At 45.3% G+C, this 24,970-nt stretch overlaps 1 protein-coding gene and 1 long non-coding RNA gene across 2 annotated transcripts; one reads left to right on the top strand and one right to left on the bottom strand.

Annotated features, from left to right (window-relative positions):
- Positions 1-344: 344 nt before the first annotated feature.
- On the top strand, positions 345-9,374 carry LOC140737569 (uncharacterized). The gene is made up of 2 exons (XR_012101193.1): positions 345-560; positions 9,195-9,374. It is a non-coding gene; the product is annotated as an uncharacterized lncRNA (long non-coding RNA).
- LOC140737561 (serine protease inhibitor Kazal-type 1-like) lies at positions 9,216-24,655 on the bottom strand. Its single transcript, XM_073064003.1, has 4 exons — positions 24,584-24,655; positions 12,501-12,535; positions 12,284-12,399; positions 9,216-9,301 (listed from the first exon to the last, which is right to left on the bottom strand). The coding sequence occupies exons 1-4, from the start codon at positions 24,588-24,590 to the stop codon at positions 9,235-9,237; spliced, it is 225 nt and encodes a 74-aa protein (XP_072920104.1). The 5' UTR covers positions 24,591-24,655; the 3' UTR covers positions 9,216-9,234.
- Between the last annotated feature and the right edge of the window lie 315 nt (positions 24,656-24,970).

Genomic DNA, 24,970 nt, shown 5'->3' with positions numbered 1-24,970 from the left:
TCCAGGTGACTTATCCACTTTCATATATACACCAGTAAAATGGCAGTGCATTCGGGTGCAGCAACTTCAGTGGGAGCAACCAAAAGTATCATTATGTTTTTTTAAACTTATTTTTTATGCTCTCAGCCCTCTGCTGGACATTAAGAGCTTAAAGCACTGTAGGTCTAGCCCATCAGTGTATTGCTTGCCACAGAGAAATTGAAGGAACTAGATTTAGTGCTGATTGTGTTGCTGCCTGCTACAGTGACGTATCCAAGTCAGTGGGCGAAGGCAGTGTGCAGTCTAACAGTGAGTGATTGTCTCAGTCACTTCTCTTCTGATCACAATACCCTGTTGGTATCTTCAGCCAATATGTATGAAAAAGTCACTGTATTGTTTGGAATGGTGATTGCTAAGAAGTTAATCCTGCAAATGTGGAAAATGGACTCTGTGCCTATGTACGATCTGTGTCTGAGAAAACCGGCAAATACTTTCCATTTGGAGAGAGTGAGACTATGTAATGAGGACAGAGGGGACATCTTTGAAAGGAGATGGGGCCCAGTGTTGGATTTTCTCACAGGGTGAGGACTGAGGTTTTTTGGTGCGGTGCACCTCTGCTGTGTATGTTTATTTTTTCCCTTTATATATTTTTTTCTTTTGCGGCTGTAGCGGTGTGCTACACGCAGCGCTGAAATAACGACACGCAGTCGGTGAGTTGCAGTTGCAAAAGAGGTTTATTCAAACTTTGCGGCCTCGCTTTAAAGCCTTCCTGTTCCCGCCCTCCCCGGGTGGGAATGCTGTAGGGGGCACGTATTCACAGTCCCGTCCCGCGCACGGGCTTTTCCCCTTGCTGGTGAAGCAGACTTGGCGCCCTCTTTGGGACCTGCCTCAATGCCGGCGCGCGCTGCTTTGTGAGCCGGTTCGAGTGCGCTGGGAAGTGGGTCGCCACATAACCCCCCCCCCCCAGAACCGGCGATACACCCCCCAATGTCCTCAGTCTGGGTCGGTCCCTGTTTGGGTGGTCTGCCTCTGCGCCGTGGTGCCTGAATCTCGACCGGCTGCGCCAAGTCCACTTGGGCCGGTTCGAGTGCGCTGGGAAGTGGGTCGCTACACTGCTCAATATTTAATTTGATTTTGCTATGGTTGTGGTTTTTGTGGTTGTGCTGTATTTTTTCCCTTTTTTTTCTCTCCTTTTCTCATTAGTTTTTTTGTTAGTTCTTTTTCCAAGTCTGTTCACATAAAACAATAAAATATATTTAGAAAAAACAACAATACCCTGTTGGACACTGGTAATACGAATTGCTGCAAGTCCAGTTCACTGGTTTATTGACAGGACTGTCATTGGGCAGCTGTGTGGCCTTGGTTATAGTGCGGACGAGGCCTCAAGTTGCAATGTCACGTGCTTACAGCCATCCAAAAGAAAGGTGTCGGAGTTGATGTCGAAGGCTGTGTGGCAAAGCTGGAGACAGTGCTGCCTTACATAGAGTTGACGTGGATAGGCTTTTTCCATTGAGAGCAGGGGAGATTCAAACAAGAGGACATGAGTTGAGAGTTGGGGGCAAAAGTTTAGGGGTAACATGAGGGGGAATTTCTTTACTCAGAGAGTGGTAGCTGTGTGGAATGAGCTTCCAGTAGAAGTGGTAGAGGCAGGTTCGGTATTGTCATTTAAAGTAAAATTGGATAGGTATATGGACAGGAAAGGAATGGAGGGTTATGGGCTGAGTGCAGGCCAGTGGGACTAGGTGAGAGTAAGCATTCGGTGTGGACTAGAAGGGCCGAGATGGCCAGTTTCCGTGCTGTAATTGGTATACGGTTACAGTATTTGATTGGTGCACTGTGTTCGACTATCATGGACTCAGGGACTTGGACTGATTTTTGTTGCATGACTGAATTAACGGTCACTGCCATCTTATATGTGTTATATGTGCTTTGTGCCCTGTATGACTGTTGGTATTGTGTTTGTACCTTGGCTCAGGTGCGACACGTAACACTGTAAATTGTGAAAGGTGAAATACTTAAGGGGATAAAGGGAGTTTCTTCATTCATAGGGTGGTCTGAGTGTGAGAAGTGGTGAGTGCTGGTTCATCTGCAGCATTTAAGTGAAGTTTGGATAAGTACATGGAGGGCTATTGTCACATGGGACTGGGCAATATCGCAGTTCTGCCCAGACTAGATGGGTCAAAGGGCTTGTTTCTCGGCTTAGTGCTCTATGACTCCATGACATGACATGGGGAGTGGTAGTGCACTTTGAAATGACAAAGATAGGTAGGATAAATGCCAGGGACTATAGGATATTTGATGTACAGTGGAACCTTGGATTGCAAGTCCAAAATTTCCAGAAAATGGTGACAATGGACAGAGTAATGAAGAAGACATTCATTAGGTTTGTTTTCACAGGCTGCGGCACTGAGTGTAAGAGTCAGGATATGTTGCAGCTGTGCAAGTGCATGGTCAGACTGTGCTTGACTTATTATGTGCATTTCTGGTGAATACTCTTCAAGAAGGATGTAGTAGGAATCGAGAAAATGCAGAAGAGATTCTTTAGCCTGGAGATATTGCCTGGAATGGAGGGCTATAGTTAAACAGAGAGATCAGATAGGGTGAATTTGTATTCACTGGAGAATATTTTTACTATACCTGATAAGTTATGCTTGATGAACATGTCAGAGCTTTCTGAAGAGGTGAACAAAAATATAGATGAGTGTAAGGCATTGGATGTTGTCCACTTGGACTTAAGCAATGCCTTTGACAACGTCCCACATGTAGGCTGTTTCTTCCACAATAACCTGCCATGTAAGGTTAGGTCCCATGGAATCCAGGGAGATCTAGTTCGGTGGATCCAAAATAGGCTTGGAGATAAGAAGCAAAAGGTGGTAGTTGAAGATATCACGGCTGTAGGGGTTGGTATTAGAAGCCTTGTTGTTCATTATTTACTGTACATACATTGTTTGGAAGAAAATCCACAAGGCTATCAGGAAGTTTGCAGATGACACTAAATTGGGTGTTGTTGATTATGAAGGTTATCAGAGATTACAGTGAATCTTGATCAGTTTAGAAGGTGTGCCAAGGAGTGGCAAATGGATTTCAATTCAAATCAGTGTGAGGTGATGCATTTTGGCAAGTCTAACCAATGTAAGACTTATACTATGGATGGTAGGGCACAAGTGAATATAATTGAACAGAAGTACCTTACAGTAGAACAACATTGAACAGTACAGTACAGGCTATTCAGCCCACAATGTTGTGCTGACCCAGCTAAAAAGCAGATTAAAAACATCCAAGCAGTAATCCCTCATATCTACACCGTGACCATATCCCTCCATCTTCCTTACATCCATGTGCCTATCCAAACATCGCTTAAAAGCCTACGATGTATTTGCCTCTACCATCATGCCACCGCTCTCTGATTAAAATCTTACCCCTCAAATCCCATTTGAACTTACCCCCACTCGCCTTCAATGCTTGCTGTCTGGTTTTAGGCATTTAAACCCTGGGAAACAGATACTCTCTGTTCACTCTATCTATGCCTCTCATAATCTTGTAAACCTCTATCAGATCTCCCCTCAGCCTCTGATGCTCCAGAGAAAACAACCCAAGTTTATCCAGCCTCTTGTAAAAGCACACTCTCTCTAAACCAGGCAGCATCCTGGTAAAACTCTTCTGCACCCTCTCCAAAATCTCAACATCTTTCCTATAGTGGGGCGACCAGAACTGTATGCCACCCAGGTCTCGTTGCATCTCCCCTTTTCCTAATCGGCTACCGTTCAGATAATAATCTGTTTTCCTATTCTTGCAACCAAAGTGGATAACCTCACATTTATCCACAATACTCCTGATGTGGCCTGACCAGAGTTTTCTAAAGTTGCAACATAACCTCCTGACGTTTGAACTCAGTGCCTTGACTAATAAAAGCAAGCATTCCGTAAGTCTTCTAACCACGTTATCGACCTGGGTAGACACTTTCAAGGAGCTATGAGCTTGGGTCCTAAGGTCTCTCTGCTCAGCAACTCTCTTAAGGATCTTGCCCTTAACAGTGTACTTGTATTTGCCCTACCAAGGTGCAACACTTCACATTTATCTGGGTTAAACTCCACCTGCTATTTCTCTGCCCATATTTGCAACTGATTTATATCATGCTATATTCTTTGCCAGTCTTCTACACTACCCACAACTCCACCAATCTTGGTATCATCCACAAACCTACTAACCCACCCATCTACAGTTTCATCCAGGTCATTTATATACATTACAAACAGCAGAGGTCCCAGCACAGACCTCTGCAGTACTCCACTAATTACAGACCTCCAGCTCAAAAAAGTACCTTCAACGACTACCCTCTGTCCTCAATGTGCAAGCCAGTTCTGAATCTAAGCAGCCAATTCACCAGGGATCCCACGCATCTTAATTTTCTGGGTGAGCCTCCCATGAGGGACTTTGTCAAACGCCTTACTAAAATCCATGTAGACAACATCCCTGGCCTACTCTGGTCAATCTCTCTCATCACCTTGTCAAAAAACTCAATCAAATTGATAGGGTACGACCTGCCCTGCACTAAGCCATGCTGGCTCTCCCTAATTAAACCATGAGTTTCCAGTCAAATACATTCGGTCATTTTATTACATTAAATGACTAGATACAAAGTTCAAAGTAAATTTATTATCGAAGTACATACTCTGTATGTCACCATATAAAACCCAGAGATTCTTTCTCTTGCGGGCATACTCAATAAATATAATAGAATCAATGAACAAGCACACCAACAGGACCACAACAAGTGTGCAAGAGACAATGAGCTGTGCAAATACAAAAAGAAAGAAGATTTTGCCAGTGGACTTACAGACTTACAGAAACAATTTAATTGAATTACTTGCTGGGATTTGAATTTGTCCATTAATGTAATCACTTCACAACCAGCACAGTTTAAGATTTCTTTCTAGATGTCAATATGTGTGGTAAGAGTTAATATTTCAGGATTTTGAAAGATATTTTAACCCAGACAGTTCATATGAAGAGGTGGAATTGGAGTTTTTCTGGATGGATGAAATTTCCCCCCACCCTGATTTTGCTCATATGTTCGAGAGATTATGAAATGCCAATTCATTCCTTATAATCTGCTCCTACCTCGACTTATCCACACCTTTGTTAAGCAGCCTTCTAGATTTTTCCCTCTATAACTCTGATTCCACCCAAAACTTTGCTGCTAGTGCTTTGACTAGCATCATCTTGTTCATTCACACCTCAGTGCTTGCTGACCAATGTTGACTCCTGTTGCCTAGCTTGTAAAACCCTTGTTTCCAATTCCACCTATGGCTTCACCCCGCTAAGCTTCTCTATTCTCCATAGCCTGCTAGAATCTCTACATTCCAGCTTTTTGTGACCTCAAAGCCTCCCACAAAATTGATTCATCATTACCAATGACCCCATCAACTATTGATCCTGTCAAACTCTGGAATTCCCTCTTTAAATCTTTCTATCTCTCTTTTGTTCTCCAATATACTCTACAAAATCTACATTTTTAATCAAACATCTAAACATTTGGCCTAGTAAGTTGACACATTTTTATTGATAAGGAATATTTTTCAATATTAAAGACCATATATTAATTACCATTTTTTACTCTGTGTTTTCCCATGGACTCGCACACTTTTGAATGGAAATCTGCTTGAAAGCTCCATTGCTACAGATTATTTTTAGCTTGACCTTGAACACCAGGAGGAGCACTTATGTTAAACATTGGCCCCCTCAGATGGACATGGTTCAACAAATCCGTGTCATTCAGAGAACATGTTTCAAACATTGTTATTTATGGAATTTAGCCAAATTTGTGGATATGTTCCTTATGTGAAAACTGTGACTATTCTTTAAAACTGTCTTAATATGAAAATAGAGCCGTACAGCAGAGAAAGAGGCCCTTCGGCCCACCTTGTCTGTGCCAACTATTATACAAATCCACCTGGCTGTATATGGTCTAAATCTCTCCAATTGCTGCCTTTCATGTGCTTGTTCAAATGCCTCTTAAACGTTGCTACAATATCTTCATTCACCACTTTCGCTGACAGTGCATTTCTTGCTGTTCATAAAATGCTTTGCCTCATCTTGTGATCCTCCTGAAGGAACAGGTAGACAGGATACCCATCACTACCTTGTCTGTTTTATGGAAAGACCATTGACAATGTAAGAAGGGAGGTGAGTTGCTGTGGGAAAGGGGGACGCTTACTGATTCCCCAGCCATGGGGAGAAAAAAATTGAACTTTTTTCCAAAGTAAAATTTATTATCAGAGTACAAACATGTCACCACATACAACCCTGAGTTTCTTTTCCCTGTGGGCATACTTAGCAAAACTCCCGAACAGTAACTAGAAACAGGATCAATGGACAACAAATGGTGCAATTGCAAATATAAATAAATAGCAATAAATAACAAGAGCATGAAATAACAAGAGAAAAAGTCCTTGATGCTGGATGCTGATGTGTTCAACGGTTGGGAGGGTTCTATCTGTGACGTACTACACCAAATTGATTACCTTTTGTAGGATTTTCTGCTCAAAGGCATTGGTGTTTCCATACCAGGCCATAATGCCATAGAAGTTTGCCAAGGTTTTGATGACGTGCCAAATCTACTTAGACTCCTGAAGAAGTAGAGTCACTGTTGTGTTTTCTTTGCAATTATATTTATATGCTGTGTGCAGGACAGGTCCTCTGAGATAGTGACATCTTCTTTTCTGTTCTAGTAATCAAAGATTTATAGTTCTAAGTAGATAATTGGAATTTGTGTCTTTCTGCCAGACATAGCTTGTTCTGCGAACCATTTGTTGCAGCATACAGCATGAATCCTTTTCTTAACCGTTAATTGAACTAGACTGGTCATAACTTTTTTTCTACCTTTGTTCCTAACAAAAGGTGTGTGACTTTGCTGCTACAGATCCTGGCTGCACATCTCTATAATGTAGCCTCACTCTAACTGCGCCTCACTAATCCGCTGCTGAAATGATGATCCATGCCTTTGTTATTGCCAGACTCACATATTGCAGTGCACCTCCTGACCATTTTTGTCCGCAAGTGCAAGTATCCTAAACATCAAAGTCTATTCAATTTTCACTCCTGCATTTGATTTCCTGGTTAATCCTGTATCTTAACACGTTGTAAAAATCCATCTCCATTTCTGCCACAACTTGTAGACCAAGTCTGCTTCACATCTTTATCTCTGTTCTTGTCAAGGACCACTTCCCCTTTTCTAGTCCATGACTCAGCAACTGCCCCTTTCCACATTTATCCTCGTTCATCTCTGTGGCAAACCCTGCTCTGTATTTTCCCATTAGTTTCTTTTGGCTAAGGAAAAGTGTAGTGGGAACAGATGCGTTATTCAAAATAGTACTGTCCCATCAATGTGAATTAACACGACCTGTTTGCACAGCCCTACCATTGCTGAATCTGAAAATGGATATGTTATAACTTTCATTCTTATGATTAAATCTAATATGGGTGCTCTCTGTTTCATCTGCAAAGTTAGTACTGCAAACCCTGAACTCCCCAGCCCTGTCCATCCTCCCATACCTTTTATGATTAAACCCATTATGGGTGCTCTGTTTCATCTGTAAAGTTAGTACTGCAAAACCTGAACTCCCCAGCCCTGTCCATCCTCACATACCTTTTATGATTAAACCCATTATGGGTGCACTGTTTCATCTGTAAAGTTAGTACTGCAAACCCTGAACTCCCCAGCCCTGTCCATCCTCCATACCTTTTCCAATTTTTGGTGACTCTTTATTTGCTCAAGCCCCAGGATTACAGTCTCCTTCTCTTCCCGCATTTGTCTCTTTTCCTATTTTCCACCTTAAGCACTGCTTGGTTGATCAAGATTTTTATCAGACTTTCATAGCTTAATTTGATATTTGACCATGAAATTTCATCTTTAGCTTGATGTCAGTTTACTTTTTGTTGCTCTGAACTCAGCAAGATTGCCTCGACTGATCTCGGAGTCCTTCTCAGATCTTTGACATGATTGAAATATGATGCATGCTGGATGTGGGACATTCACTAAAACAGATTAATTGTGCTCACATCAGCTTAATTTCTGACCTCATATCCCTTTCATCACCAAGACCAACAGTAGTTTTATTCATCTCCATCCTTTGCTCTGGGCTGGCTGGTGGTGTAGTGGCATCAGCACTGGACTTCGAGGCAGATGGTCCTGAGTTCAAATCCAGCTGGGTCTCAACCTGGGCAGCAGCAGTATCTGTGTGGAAGAAAGGCCTGGCAATCTACTTCCGTATCTAAACATGACAAACCTATGGTCCAGGAGGTCATGAAGTCATACTTGACTTAATGACTGAATAACAACATCCTTTGCTCTGCTCTTCTGCTGCTGAAGCCTCATTCATGTCATTGTTTCCTCTAGATCTGAACATTCCATTGCATTTCAGGCCAGCCATTCTTGTTTCCACCCTCCGTAAGCTTCCAGTTTCATATTTCCAGTTCAGCCTTTCCCTTGAGCACTCTGCCCTCTGATCCACATTGGCTTCAGATTCAACTACCTGCAAATTAAAACTCACTCTTCCTACTCTCTAGCTACCTCCAGCCCTATTTCACTAGGTAAACTTAGCTTTCCTCTAACTCCAGCTTATTGTGGAGTCACAAAACTGTGGGTGCTGGAATCTGGAGCTTTTTATATTCTAGCTCCAGAGCTAGACCTCTGGAGGAACTTAGCAGTTCAAGCAGCATCTGTGGAGACAAAAGGATAGTCACAGTTTTTGTCTTGATGCTGGATTTTGGCTCAATTTTGACTACCCCTTGTCTCTGCAGATGCTGCCTGACCTGCTGAATCCTCCTGGCCTATTTTGCACTGTCCACTCTCTCCAAGGATTCTGATTGGCTGCAGCATTGGTTCCCATAGTCTTGTACACTGATCTCCTCCTTAATATCTGGCTTTCACTGCCCTCTCTTTCCTCTAAGCCTTTATAATCAGCTACTTCTACTAAGCTTGACAATGTCTGCTTTAATAATATTTAAACTTACTCCTGTGAAGCACCTTAGAAGATGCCACCTTATCAAGGATACAACATAGGTCAGATTTTTGTTGAAGTAGCCTGCTTTCAAGTGTTAAAATGATAAACAATATTAGACTCCAATACAAAAAAAAACTTTAATGATTTAAAAAACATTTAGATATCATTTCCAGCAGTCAAATGTTTCAATTATCTCTCTTTTCATGACAGACCGCGCTTAAATACACCAGACAATAATGACAGTGGAAACTCAGTCTCTGCGACGTTGATTTCTGCATGGTCCAAATTTCTGAATCAAGATTTCAGCTCCGTCTTTTCTAGAATATAAAAATCATCAGCTGTACTGAGACTGTAATTCTGAAACATGATCAATTAAAACACAAAATGTTAGAGCCTGCCATTTGTTTTTCCAAATTGTGCTAACGTCAGAGATAAACCTCCTCAGGTCTCTTTCAAACATTATTTTTGAACTACATCCAAAGGGAGTGGAAGATTTTTTTGATTATACTACAAACTCCTTCAGAGTTTAGTCACTGGTGAATTTTTAGGGGAAATATATCTTGTATCTATATAGTCCAGTTCGTGAGCTCCCTAAGGCAGCCTACCATCAACTGAACTATGTCCAAAATGTAATCATGCTTTTGGTCCTACTTGAAGAAAGAGTGGTAAGGGGTCAAGAGAAGAAATGTTAGAACATATGTGGCATGACTGACAGAAATGGGTTAAATGCTCAGGAGTTGGTATTCAGGCAATAATTGTAGACTGTGCTATTTCAAATTGTGTCCCAATAGCTGCAATTGTTGAAGAATCAGGGAAAAAAAAGAATGAAAAGAACGATGACATCATTGTCTGAAAGAGGTTTCTGTTCTTGTCATACTGCATGGAACTGAATGTATACAGAGAACCTAAAACATTGCAGATGCTGAAAATATGAAGTGAAAACAGAGAATGCTGGAAACACCCAGTAGGTCAGGCAGCATCTGTAGAGAAAATTAAGTTAATATTTCAGGACAGAGAAGGTTGCTCATCTGCTGAGTATTTCCAGGATTATTAATTTTTTTTGTCTTACTGTACATAGTCCCCACATCCCACATCTCCCGTTTTTATCTCCTACCCAAAATCCACAAACCCACTTGTACAGGTAGACCCATTGTTTCAGCTTGTTCCTGTTCTACTGAACTTATATCTGTATACCTCAACTCTGTTTTATCCCCCCTAGTTCAATCCCTTCCCACCTACATCCACCACTACTCTCTTCCACCTAGCTGAACTTGTCCTCACTCTAAATAAATTCTCCTTTGGCTCCTCCCACTTCCTTCAAACAAAAGGGGTAGCCATGGGCACTCACATGGGTCCCAGCTATGCCTGCCTGTTTGTCGGCTACATGGAACAGTCTATGTTCCAAGTCTACAGTGGTGACTGTCCCGCACTTTTCCTACACTACATCAACAACTACATTGGTGCTGCTTCCTGCACCCATGTAGCACTCGCCAACTTCACCAAGTTTGCCTTCAATTTCCACCCTGCCCTCAAATTTATCTGCTCCTGTCACAATCTTGGATTTGGCAGCGCAGCAGATACGGCAATCGCGCTTGTGAATATGCACATATCAGCTAATTATTATTTCACTGTGATAGTATTTAACTTCATTCTTTTTGTCATAGTTCTTGTCAAGACTTGAACTTAGCACAGCAATGTTTCGCTGCCTGCTTGCATTCAGCCTCACCTGAGACACTGGACTGTCGAGTCAACTGATTCTGAAGACTAGCGATATTTGTTTTATATTTAGTTATTCCTTTCAGCCACAGCATTGGCTTTGTTTTCCATTTGAGAGTTTTAGTTAACAGCCCTGTTTGGCCTAGTGTTTATTGTTTTATTTTCCCTCTAACTCTGTTTGCATTAAAGTCTGTGACCCGCTTCAGTTTCTCTCGTTCCACACTTGGGCCATATCCGAACTTGGTGACAGGTCCATTTGCAACACCTCTTCCCCTTTCTTGATCTCTTTCTATCTCTGAAGATAGCTTATCTACTCGTCTATTATAAACCCACGGATTCTCACAGCTACCTGGACTATACTTCCTCCTTCCTTTTTACTTGTATAAGTACCACCCCCTCTCAATTTCTCCGTCTCTGTTGGATCTGCTCTCAGGGTGAAGCTTTTCATTCTAGAATTGAGGAGGTGTCTTTCCTTTTCAAATAAAGGGGATTCCTTTACCATCAATGCTGCCCTCAACTTCATCGCTTCCATTTCATGCATGTCTGCTCTCACCCCATCCTCTCATCACCTTACCAGGGATAGGGTTCCTCTTGTCCTCATCTACCACCCCACCAGTCTCTGCGCCCATCACATAATTCTCTGAAATTTCTGCCATCTCCAACAGGATCCCACCACCAAGCACATCTTTCCCTCCCCACCCCCCCCCCAACTTTCTGCTTTCCACAGGGATTGCTCCATACGCAAGCCCCTTGTCCATTCATCCGTCCCCACTGATCTCCCTCCTGGCACTTACCCTTGCAATCGGAACAAGTGCTACAGCTGCCCCTACACCTCCTCCCTCACTACCACTCAGGGCCTTAAACCTGAGGTGACACTTCACCTGTGAGTCTGTTGGGGTCATTTTAAGTGTTTGGTCCTCCTGTACATCAGAGAGACCCAATGTAGACTGCGAGACCATTTTGCCAAGCATCTATGCTCCATCTGCCAAAACAAATGGGATCTCCCAATGGCCACCCATGTTAATTTCACTTCCCGTTCCCATTCTGATATGTCCATCGATGGCCTCCTCCACCATTGTGATGAGGCCACACTTAGGTTGGAGGAACAACACCTTATATTCCGTTTCACAAATCAACTTCCCAGCTCTTTACTTCATTCCTCCCCCTCCGGGTTTCACCTAACGCCTGATTTTTCTCTCCTCCCTCCCCTCACTTTTCAATCTACACCTCAGCTGTTTTTTCTCCAGTGCTGCCGAAGGGGTTCGGCCAGAAACGTTGACTGCAAGGAGGACATCAGTGGGGAGGGACGAATGGACAAGGGTGTTGCATAGGGAGTGTGGGGGGAGGGGAATAGATAATTGCCATTACCTTTTAATCACAGATTAATTCAATTATTTGAATATAAATTCCTTTGCTGCCATCATGTGTTTCTGGATCAAAACCTTAGTACTCCATTCACAATGTTGTCAATTCATATCCCATTAATAAATAACTGGCCTTGTAGAAATTATTCCCATCTAAAATGTAACAACAGCTTACGTTTCTGAGCATGACTTCTTTCTTATCCCCAAGGTGATACTCACTGAGTTGCATTGCAGAGGTGGCATTCATTGTCGTAGGTTATGCCATCAGTTCCACACACTGGTATATAGCTCTTTGGGCATACTTGGAACAACTCTCTTAGCTGCTCACAAATTGGCTGAAACACAGAATGTAATCACTTGATGTCACTCAAAGCTCCAAAGCAAAAGCAAAGTAACCAAAGAAGATTCAGTCAGCATGTACAAAGTCAGAACTCACTTCAGTGGCTTCATCTGAAAATGGGAATTCTGCAACTGAAAGACAAAAAAAAACTTTAGTTTTTTTTTCTTTTTAGATGCTGTCTGACCTGCTGGGTATATCCACTGCTCTCACTTTGTATTTCCAGCACCTGAAGTATTTATGATTTTCTGCATGTACCCAGCATGCAATGTGAAAATAACAAACCTCTTTTAGAAAACGTTCCTTCCGCGTGAGGTAATTCTAGAGCTTGTGTTCAAGGACTGAGTCTATTAACCCATTTGGAATCAAAAGCAGCATTCACTCTCAGAAAAACTATGGATGTTGACTCAATCAGGACTTTCATGATAGTTGGACAAGTCAACAATTTTCAATATTAACTCTCCTTCCCTCTCCACAAATGCTGCCTGACCTGCTGAGTATTTTCAGCACTTGCAGGAAATTTTACTTCAGACATTCCAAAGCAAGGATAACAAAAGGTGAGACAAAGGTAATAAAAGCTCAGGAAAAATACAGGTGAATTTACTGAAATTCTACCCGATAATAATTCTTCAGTAGTTTCTGTTTCAAAATTAAAGGATTTTCAACTGACCCTTCTTAAAAACTCAGTCTTACACCTGAGTAACAAATGCCAAGTATTCCTCCAAATCAGAATCAAGTTTAATATCGCTGCATATGTCATGAAATGTGTTGATTGTGGCAGCAGTGCATTGTAATATATAATAATAAAAACTATAATTTACAATAAATAGAAACCTACGTAAATGTATGTAAAATTAAGTAGTGCAAAAAAGAATTAGTGAGGAAGTGTGCGTAGGTTCAATGTCCATTCAGAATTCTGAAGGCAGAGGGGAGGAAGCTCTTCCTGAAACATTATGTGTGTGTCTTCAGACTCTTGTACTACCACCTTGATGGTAGAACGAGAAGCTGGCATGTCCTGGGTGATCAAATGATGGATGCTGCCTTTTTGAGTAAATTTCCTTTTTGAAGATATTTCTGATGCCAGGGGTGCTAATGCCCATGATGGAGTTGGCTGCGCTTACAACTTTCTGCAGCTTTTCCTGATCCTGTACAGTGGCCCCTCCATACCAGTTAGCATGCTCTCCACAGCGCACCTGTAGAAATTTGGGAGTCTTTAGTGACGTACCAAATGTAGCTGCTATTGTGCATTCTTTGTCATTGCATCAATATGTTGGACCCAGGACAGAACTTCAGAGATGTTGGCACCCAGGAACTTGAAATTGCTCACCCTTTCCATTGCCGATCTCTCAGTGAGGACTGGTGTGTTTTCCCTCAATTTCCCGTTCCTGAAGTCCACAATTAATTCCTTGGTCTTACTGTTGTTTAGTCCCTGATGTAACCTGGTGCATGCAGTGCTCCCTGCATGGGCTCCACAAGGCTCAAGACATCTGGAGCAACAGAATCTGTTCTTATCTCAGCTTCCATTTCCTTCCATTCACCCCTGATCTCTCCCAAATTCTGTCCCTTCCCACCTCATTACCAGTCAGTCCAGCATTTTCCAACTATAATGCTGTTAGTGAGGAAGTCCAGCCCTCAGAGTTCAGCTGTACCTTTAAAGATCCAAAGATAGGATTTTACAAATCTGATTGAAATGGCCTCACACTCCCCACCCCTTCCCACCTCAGTCACCCTTTCCCACCCTTGACCATTCTCCATAATCTCTCCAAACCAACCCAGCCTGCTATCTCCCCAATTATTCCTACCCTATCCCACCTTCTACAACTACCCCACCCATATCTGCTCCTTAATTTCCATTTGCCCTTCTCATCCTATGGTTTAGAGCTTGTACCACACAGCGATAGAAACATAGAAAACCTACAGCACAATACAGGCACTTTGGCCTACAATACCCACAGCCCTCTATTTTTCTAAGCTCTATGTACCCATCTTGGAGTCTCTTAAAAGGCCCTATTGTATTGTCCTCCACTAGCAGCCCATTACACACATTCACCACTCTCTGCATAAAAAACTTACCCCTGACATCTCCTCTGTACCTTCTTCCAAGCACCTTAAAACTGTGCCCTCTCATGCTAGCCATTTCAGCCCTGGAAAAAAGCCTCTATCTACACGATCAATGCCTCTCATCATCTTATACACTTCTGTCAGGTCACCTCTCATCCCCCGTCACTCCAAGGAGAAAAGGCCAAGTTCACTCAACCTATTCTCATAAGGTATGCTGCCAAATCCAGGCAACATCCTTGTAAATCTCCTCTGCACCCTTTGTATAGTTTCCACATCCTTCCTGTAGTGAGGTGACTAGAACTGAGGACAGTACTCCAAGTGGAGTCTGACCAGGATCCTATACAGCTGTAACATTACCTCTCGGCTCCTAAACTCAGTCCCACAATTGATGAAGGCCAATGCACCCACACAGTCAACCTGCTCAGCAGCTTTGAGTGTCCTATGGACTCGGAACCCCCCAAGATCCCTCTGATCCTCCACACTGCCAAGAGTCTTACCATTAATACTATATTCTGCCATCATATTTGACCTACCAAAATGAACCACTTCACACTTATCTGGGTTGAACTCCATCTGCCACTTCTCAGCCCAGTTTTGCATCCTATCAATGTCCTGCTGCAACCTCTGACAGCCCTCCACACTATCCACAACACCCCAACCTTTGTGACATCAGCAAATTTACTAACCCATCTCTCCACTTCCTCATCCAGGTCATTTATAAAAATCACGAAGAGTAAGGGTCCCAGAACAGATCCCTGAGGCACTCCACTGGTGACCAACCTCCATGCAAAATATGACCCGTCTACAACCACTCTTTTCCTCCTGTGTGCAAACCATGCCTCCTTACTTTCTCAATAAGCCTTACATGGGGTACCTTATCAAATGCCTTGCTGAAATCCATATACTACTCTACCTTCATCAACGTATTTAGTCACATCCTCAAGAAATTCAATCAGGCTTGTAAGGCATGACCTGTCTTTGACAAAGCCAAGCTGACTATTCCTAATCATATTATACCTCTCCAAATGTTCATAAATCCTGCCTCTCAGGCTCTTCTTCATCAGCTTAACAAACACTGAAGTGAGACTCACTGGTCTATAATTTCCTTGGCTATCTCTACCCCCTTTCTTGAATAAAGAAAAAACATTCACAATCCTCCAATCCTCTGGAACCTCTCCTGTCCCCATTGATGATGCAAAGATCATTGCCAGAGGCTCAGCAATCTCTTCCCTCGGTTCCCAGAGTAGCCTAGGGTACATCTCATCTGGTCCTGGTGACTTATCCAACTTGATGCTTTCCAAAAGCTCCAGCACATTCTCTTTCTTAATGTCCATATGCTCAAGCTTTTCAGTGCATTTTAAGTCATCCCTACAATCACCAAGATCCTTTTCCATAGTGAATACTTTACTTCAGTATTCACTAAGTACCTCTGCTATCTCCTCCAGTTCCATACACACTTTTCCACTGTCACACCTAATTGGTCCTATTCTCTCATGTCTTATCCTCTTGGTCTTCACATACTTGTAGAATGCTTTGGGGTTTTCCTTAATCCTGCTCACCAAAGCCTTCTAATGGCCCCTTTTGCTTCTCCTAATTTCATTCTTAAACTCCTTCCTGCAAGCCTTATAATTTTCTAGATCTCTATCATTATCTAGTTTTTTGAACCTTGCATAAGCTTTTCTTTTCTTTTTGACTAGATTTACAACAGCCTTTGTACACTACGGTTCCTGTACCCTACCATCCTTTCCCTGTCTCATTGAAACATACCTGTGCAGAACTCCACACAAATATCCTCTGAACATTTGCCACATTTCTTCCATACATTTCCCTGAAAACATTGTTCCCAATTTATGCTTCCAAGTTCCTGCCTGATATATTTTCACTTACTCCAATTAAAGGCTTTCCTAACTTGTCTGTTCCTGTCCCTCTCCAATGCTATGGTAAAGGAGATAGAATTGTGATCACTGTCTCCAGAATGCTCTCCCACTGAGAGACCTAACACCTGACCAGTTTAATTTCCCAATACCAGATCAAGTACAGCCTCTCCTCTTGTAGGCTTATCCACATACTGTTTCAGGAAACCTTCCTGAACACACCTAACAAATTCCACCCCATCTAAACCCCTCGCTCTAGGTTGATGCTATTCAATACTGGGGAAATTAAAATCCCCCATCATGACAATCCTGTTATTACTGCACCATTCCAAAATCTGTCTCCCTATCTGCTCCCCGATGTCCCTGTTACTATTGGGTGGTCTATAAAAAACACCCAGTTGAGTTATTGACCCCTTCCTGTTACTAACTTCCACCCACAGAGACTCAGGAGACAACCCCTCCATGACTTCCTCCTTTTCTGCAGCTGTGACACTATCTCTGATCAACAGTGCCACACCCCCACCTCTTTTGCCTCCCTCCCTGTCCTTTCTGAAACATCTAAAGCCTGGCAATCTAAGTAGCCATTCCTGCCCCTGAGCCATCCAAATCTCTCATAGCCACAACATCATAGCTCCAAGTCCTGATCCACGCTGTAAGCTCATCCGCTTTGTTCTAATGCTTTTTGCACTGAAATAGACACATCTCAAGCCATTGGTCTGAGTGCATCCCTTTGCTATCACCTGCCTACCCTCCCTTTCTCACTGCCTACAAGCTTTCTCTATTTCAGAGCCAACTACCCCTTCCTCCATCTCTTCAGTTCGGTTCCCAACCCCCAGCAATTCTAGTTTAAACTCTCCCCAATAGCCTTAGCAAACATCCCTGCCAGGATATTCATCCCCCTCGGATTCAAGTGTAACCATTCCTTTTTGTACAGGTTACACCTGCCCCAAAAGAGGCCCCAATGATCCAGAAATCTGAATCCCTGCCCCCTGCTCCAATCCCTCAGCCACGCATTTATCCTCCACCTCATTCTATTCCTATTTTCACTGTCGCGTGGCACAGGCAGTAATCCAAGATCACTACCTTTGAGGTCCTGCTTGTCAATTTCCTTCCTAACTCCCTGTAGTCTGTTTTCAGGACCTCCTCCCTTTTCCTACCTATGTCATTGGTACCAATATGTTCCATGAACTCTGGCTGTTCTCCTTCCCACTTCAGGATATCACGGATGTGATCAGAAACATTCCAGACCCTGGCAACTGGGAGGCAAACTACCATCTGTACTTCTTTCCTGCGTCCACAGAATCGCCCTAACTATAGAGTCCCCCATCACTGCTGCCATCCTCTTCCTTTCCCTACCCTTCTGAGCCACAGGGCCAGACTCTGTGCCAGAGGCTGTTGCTTCCCCCGGGTAGGCCGCTCTCCCCCAACAGTACTCAAACAGGAGTACTTATTTTTCTTTTTTTTCTTCAGCAGTTTGAACGGGTCATGACTGCGCAAGCGCCTGAAAGTTGGCTCGTGAGGCAGCGGGAGAGTTTAAAAAGTGAGCACATTAATGGAGCGGGTGATGGAGTAGTGGGAGACAGAATAGGCAGGCTTTGGCTTGAGAGGGTTTGGCGAGCAGAGGCTGAGAACGAGCTTGCTCCCAGTGAGGTAAGGCCAGGTAAGCTCCTTTAATAACTCTAATTAACTTAGGAATAGGTAATGGAGGCAGCAGTTAGGGCAGTCGACTGCTCCGTTTGCAGTATGTGGGAAGTCAGGGCGAGCACGATTGTCCCTGATGACTACACCTGCAAAAGGTGCATCCAGCTGCAGCTCCTGACAAACCGTGTTAGGGAACTGGAGCTGGAGCTGGATGAACTTCGGATCACTTGGGAGGCAGAGGCAGAAATAGACAGGAGTTTCAGGGAGATAGTCACCCCTAAGAGTCAGGAGACAGGTAGCTGGGTGACTGTCAGGAGAGGGAAGGGGAATAGACAGAATGAGCAGAGCACCCCTGTGGCCGTTCCCATCAACAATAAGTATACTGTTTTGGATACTGTTGGTGGGGACGACCTACCAGGGACAAGTTGCAGTGGTTGCGTCTCTGGCACCGAGACTGGACCCTCAGCTCAGAAGGGAAGGAGGGAAAAGAGGAGAGCAGTAGTGATAGGGAATTCGATAGTTAGGGGGACAAATAAGAGGTTCTATGGAAGAGGTCGAGAATCCCGGATGGTCTGTTGCCTCCCTGGCTCCCTCCCTGGGGGGGGGTGTTTAAACTAGATTTGCAGGGGGAGGGGAACCAGAGTGTTAGAGCAGATGGTGAGGTGGAGGAGGATAAAGGTCATGTGAGAGCTGCAAGTATAGTGCATGGAGTAAAGCCAGATCTAATATATAGGGAGGCTTTGAGGAAAGAGAAACAGAATATAGGGTGTAAGGGTAGTAAGGCAGAAGGGCTAAAGTGCATGTACTTCATTGCAAGAAGCATCAGGAACAAAGTTGATGAACTGAGAGCTTGGATACATACATGGAATTATGATGTAGTGGCCATTACGGAGACTTGGCTGGCACCAGGGCAGGAATGGATTCTCAATATTCCTGGATTTCAGTGATTTAAAAGGGATAGAGAGGGGGTGTAAGGGAGGAAGGGTGGCATTACTGTTCAGAGATGCTATTACAGCTACAGAAAGAGCAGATAATGTAGCAGGATTCTCTTTTGAGTCAGTATGGGTGGAAGTCAGGAACAGGAAGGGAGCAGTTACTCTACTGGGTGTATTCTATGGGCCCCCTGGTAGCAGCAGAGATACCGAGGAGCAGATTGGGAGGCAGATTTTGGAAAGGTGCAAAAATTACAGGGTTGTTATCATGGGTGACTTTAACTTCCCTAATATTGATTGGCACCTGATTACTTCCAATGGTTTAGACGGGCAGAGTTTGTTAAGTGCGTCCAGGATGGATTCCTGTCACAGTATGTTGACAGGCCGACTAGGGGGAATGCCATACTTGATCTACTATTAGGTAACGGACCAGGTCAGGTCACAGATCTCTCAGTGGGTGAGCATCTGGGGAACAGTGACCACCGCTCCCTGGCCTTTAGCATTATCATGGAAAAGGATAGAATCAGAGAGGACAGGAACATTTTTAATTGGGGAAGGGCAAATTATGAGGCTATAAGGCTAGAACTTGCGGGTGTGAATTGGGATGATGTTTTTGCAGGGAAATGTACTATGGACATGTGGTCGATGTTTAGGGATCTCTTGCAGAATGTTAGGGATAAATTTGTCCCAGTGAGGAAGATAAAGAATGGTAGGGTAAAGGAACCATGGGTGACAAGTGAGGTGGAGAATCTAGTCAGATGGAAGAATGCAGCATAGGAAGCAAGTTCAGATGGGTCTATTGAGGAATATAGGGTAGCTTAATAGGAACTTAAGAAGGGGCTGGGAGAGCAAGAAGGGGGCATGAGAAGGCCTTGGTGAGTAGGGTAAAGGAAAACCCCAAGGCATTCTTCAATTATGTGAAGAACAAAAGGTTGACTGGAGTGAAGATAGGACCGATTAGAGATAAAGCTGAGAAGATGTGCCTGGAGGCTGTGGAAGTGAGTGAGGTCCTCAATGAATACTTCTCTTCAGTTTTCACCAATGAGAGGGAACTTGATGACAGTGGATGTGATTGACATGGATTTTAGTAAGGCATTTGACAAGGTACCACACGGTAGGCTTATTCAGAAAGTCAGAAGGCATGGGATCCAGGGAAGTTTGGCCAGGTGGATTCAGAATTGGCTTACCTGCAGAAAGCAGAGGGTCGTGGTGGAGGGAGTACATTTGGACTGGAGGGTTGCGACTAGTGGTGTTCCACATGTGGGTGTACATGTCCACAGATCCCTGAAAGTTGCCTCACAGGTAGATAGGGTATTTAAGAAAGCTTATGGAGTGTTAGCTTTCATAAGTCGAGGGATAGAGTTTAAGAGCCGCAATGTAATGATGCAGCTCTATAAAACTTTGTTTAGGCCACACTTGGAGTACTGTGTCCAGTTCTGGTCACCTCACTATATAGGAAGGATGTGGAAGCATTGGAAAGGGTACAGAGGAGATTTACCAGGATGCTGCCTGGTTTAGAGAGTATGGATTATGATCAGAGATTAAGGGAGCTAGGACTTTACTCTCTGGAGAGAAGGAGGATGAGAGGAGACATGATAGAGGTATACAAGATATTAAGAGGAATAGATAGAGTGGACAGACAGCACCTCTTCCCCAGGGCACCACTGCTCAATACAAGAGGACATGGCTTTAAGGTAAGGGATGGGAAGTTCAAGGGGGATATTAGAGGAAGGTTTTTTACTCAGAGAGTGGTTGGTGTGAGGAATGCACTACCTGAGTCAGTGGTGGAGGCAGATACACTAGTGAAAGTTAAGTGACTACTAGACAGGTATATGGAGGAATTTAAGGTGGGGGGTTATATGGGAGGCAGGGTTTGAGGGTCGGCACAACATTGCGGGCCGAAGGGCCTGCACTGTGCTGTATTGTTCTATGTCTATGTTTGTTAAGGGGAACATCCATTGGGGTACTCTCTGGCCTCTGACTCTTGCCCTTCCCTCTCCTGACTGTTACACATGTATCTGTCTCCCGAGGCCCCAGTGTGACTACCTGCCTATGGCTCCTCTTTATCGCCTCCTCACTCTCCCTGACCAGACGAAGGTCATTGAGCTGCATCTCCAGTTTTCTAACCCGGTCCCTAAGGAGCTGCAGCTCGATGCACCGGGTGCAGATGTGGCCATCCGGGAGGCTGGAATACTCCTTGATATTCCACGTGAGACACCCAGTACAGAACACCGGCCTCACAGAAATACTTCCAATTTCTATTCTCCACAAGTAACTTACCTCGCATCGACCCGTTATCGCCGAAGCCCTCCGACTCCGACTCCCTCTACTCTGTCATCCACTCTATAATGCTGTCTTCTTTTTAAATTCTTCCCGCCGGTCTAACTTGCCGATGTCCACGCACTTGCACAGTCGTGCCTCAATCAAACACTGAAGAAAATTCTCTCCCCTTTTAAATTCTTCCTGTTGGTCGAACTCACAATTTTGGACCAGCTGAAAAATGCATGAGAGGATGACAAGAGCAGCTTCCAGTCTCAGCAAATGGCTGGGAACACTACCACCTGGAAGTCACTCACCATCCTGACTTGGAAACATATTGCCGTCCCTTCATTGCGGCTGAGTCAAAATCAGGGAATTCCCTCCCTAACAGCACTGTGGGTATTCAAGGAGGCAGCTCTTCACCATCTTAAGGGCAACTAGGGATGGACAATAAATGCTGGCTTAGCTGGTGACGCGCACATCCCGTACATGAGTAATTTAAAAAAAAAAAGAAACCAGGAAACACACCTGAATTGTTTGGGAAAATACAGTTACAAATGCTAAGGCTCTTGATAACAGAAAATGTTGGTTAAATCTTGGTCAGACGCCATCCATCAACCGTCCTTGCCTCTCCTAGTGCTAGTGGATTCCGGCGCAGAGGGAAACTTCCTGGACGAAACCTAGCCCTCCAAGCCGCTATTTCTCTTAAGCCTCTCAGTATCCCCCCGGACGCCAGTGCGCTAGACGGTTGACTCCTGGCTCGTGTCACGCACTGCACAGAACCCCTGCTTCTCCTTCTTCCCAGAAACCCTCGGGAACAGATACGGTTCAATCTAATCTCCTCTCCTCAGGCCCCTTTAGTTCTCGGCCATCCATGGCTAGCCGTCACAACCCCCACGTCGACTGGTCCACCTGGAAGATAGTCAGCTGGAGCCCGTTCTGCCATTCCTCTTGCCTGCAATCAGCCCTTCCCCCAGTGGAGGTCACTGCTACCTCGTCCACCTCTGAGCCCCCTGACTTGTCCACTGTTCCCGTAGTGTATCATGATCTTGGAGAGGTGTTTAGCAAGCAACGGGCCCTTTCTCTGCCTCCACATTGCGCTTACGACTGTGTGATTGACCTTCTCCCTGGAACCTCATTACCCACCAGTCGGCTGTATAACCTGTCCCGTCTAGAAAGAGAAGCTATGGAGACGTACAAAAACGACTCCCTCGCGGCTGGCATCATCCGACTCTCATCTCACCCCCGTTTCTTCTTTGCAGCGAAAAAAGACGGCTTGCTATGCCCACGCATCAATTACCATGGCCTGAACAACATTACCATAAAAAAAAGTATCCTCTGACCCTGAACAACTCTGCATTTGAGCCCCTTCACGGAGCCACAGTTTTCTCTAAATTGGACTTGCGGAATGCCTATCACCTGGTCAGGATACGGGAGAGAGATGAATGGAAGACGGCCTTCAACACCGCCCCCCCCCCCCCGGCCATTTTGAATAGCTGGTGATGCCTTTCGGTTTGATCAACGCTCCTGCGGTGTTCCAGGCTCTGGTCCTTAGGGACTTTATCAACCTATTTGTCTTCGTTTATCTGGATGATATCGTAATCTTCTCCCGTAACCTCCAGGAGCACACCCTCATGCCCGCCAGGTTCTTCAGAGGCTCTTGGAAAACAAATTATTTGTTAAGGCCGAGAAGTGCGAATTCCATGCCCATTCCAGGGGGCAGGTGAGTGCGGATCCCGAAAAGATCCGTGCGGTGGCAGAGTGGCCCAAACCCACGTCGCTTAAACAACTGGAGCGATTTCTGGGATTCGCCAGTTTCTACCGTTGCTTCATTAGGGACTACAGCCGGGTGGCAGTGCCTCTTACTCAGCTCACCTCTCCTGCGACCCCCTTCCACTAGATCCCCGAAGCGGACTCAGCCTTCTGAGAGCTTAAGAGACGTTTCACCCTTGCACCCATCCTGGTCCAGCCTGACCCATCTCGCCAGCTCATAGTGAACGCCTCCGACACTGGGGTGAGGGCGGTCCTCTCTCAATGCTCCGTCCCGGACCAAAAGCTCAATCCCTGCGCCGCCTTCTCTCGCCGTCTATCCCCCGCTGAACGTAAATACGACATTGGGAACTGTGAGTTGCTGGCCATCAAACTCGCCTTGGAGGAGTGGAGGCACTGGCTGGAGGGAGCAGAACACCCATTCATTGTTTGGACAGACCGGAAGAACGTGGCATACATTCAGACAGCTAAACACCTTAACTCCTGCCAAGCCCGTTGGGCACTGTTCTTTGGCCGCTTCAACTTCACCCCCACCTACTGTCCTGCTTCCAAGAACGTGAAGACAGATGCGATCTCTCGTCAGTACGTCTCCGAGGAGGGTCCTTCCAATCCTGATACCATCCTTCCACCAGCCTGTGTCATGGCTGCCCTCACCTGGGAGATTGAGTCCGTAGTTAGAGAGGCCCAACGGACTCAACCTGACCCAGGCAACGCCCCCTCCCCCAATCGTCTCTTCGTGCCTGACTCTGTCCGCTCTCAGGTTCTTCAGTGGGGCATACTTCCCGGTTCACCTGCTATCCTGGAATCGGTCGCACCCTGTCCCTTTTGAAGTGATATTTCTGGTGGCCCCCATGGATGCTGACACTCCCTCCTTCGTCTCTGCCTGTACTGTGTGTGCCCGCGGAAAAGCCTCCCATCGGACACCTGCTGGGCTGCTTCATCCCCTACCTGTCCTTGGCCACCCTTGGTCCCCCATAGCTCTCGATTTCGTCACTGGTCTACCCCCTTCACATGCTAACACAGCTATATTCACCATTGTGGACCGTTTCCCCAAAGCCGTGCACTTCATAGCCCTTCCCAAACTCCCCTCAGCCCATGAAACTGCCGACCTTCTTGTCCAACACGTCTTCTGCCTTCATGGAATTCCCTCCGACATCATTTCTGACCGAAGGCCCCATATCATCTCCCAAGTCTGGAAATCCTTCTGTCAAGCCCTGGTAGCCTCAGTGAGTCTGTCTTCCGGTTGACGAACGGACAGACGGAGCGAGCCAATCAGGACTTGGAAGCAACAATGCGCTGCATTTCCTAATAACCCGTCATCCTGGAGCACACATCTCGTTTGGATTGAGTATGCCCACAACTCCCTGGTCAGCGCTGCCATGTCCCCTTTCGAATGTCCCCTAGACTACCAACCCCCTCTGTTTCCCGCCCACGAAGACGCCATTGCCGTACCTTCAGTTCGCGCCCATCTTCGCCGGAGCCGCAAGGTCTGGAGGGATGCTGGCTCGGCCCTGCTCCGCTCCGCTGACCGCAACCTGTGTATCGCCGATCGCCACCGGATTCCAGCACCCAACTATCAGCCTGGTCAGAAGGTTTGGCTCTCTTCAAGAGACATCCCCCTCAAAACCGAGTCCAAGAAACTCACCCTTCATTACTTCGGACCATTCGAAATCGAGAGCATCATCAACCCTTCGGCGGTCAAGCTCAAGCTACCCTGATCCATGCGCATTCATCCCACGTTCCCTTTGTGCCCTCCTGCCGAACCCCCTCCACCCGCCCGGGTCATCGACGATCACCCAGCGTACACCGTCCGGTGAATACTGGATGTGCGCCACCGAGGCAGGGGTCTCCAGTACCTGGTCGATTGGGAGGGATACGGTCCTGAGGAGCACACCTGGATCCCCCGCTCCTTCATCCCGGACCCTTCCCTCATCCGAGATTTCCATCGCGAAAATCCGGGCAAGCCTGGTGGCCCCCTTTGGGGGGGGGGGTACTCTCACGGTCCCGGCCGTTTATTACTCGTGTTCTCCTA

This window comes from Hemitrygon akajei, chromosome 2 (assembly GCF_048418815.1).
Source record: "Hemitrygon akajei chromosome 2, sHemAka1.3, whole genome shotgun sequence".
In the NCBI taxonomy this organism is placed as follows: domain Eukaryota; kingdom Metazoa; phylum Chordata; class Chondrichthyes; order Myliobatiformes; family Dasyatidae; genus Hemitrygon; species Hemitrygon akajei.
The sequence above is the reverse complement of the archived record's forward strand: the minus strand, read 5'-3'. Positions and strand labels throughout refer to the sequence as shown.

Coding starts and splice junctions, on each gene's coding strand:
- LOC140737561 (XM_073064003.1), bottom strand. Junction 12,400..12,500: donor TTTCAGATGAAGCCACTGAA/GTGAGTTCTGAC, acceptor TCTGTGTTTCAG/CCAATTTGTGAGCAGCTAAG. Junction 9,302..12,283: donor CACCTCTGCAATGCAACTCA/GTGAGTATCACC, acceptor TTTATATTCTAG/AAAAGACGGAGCTGAAATCT.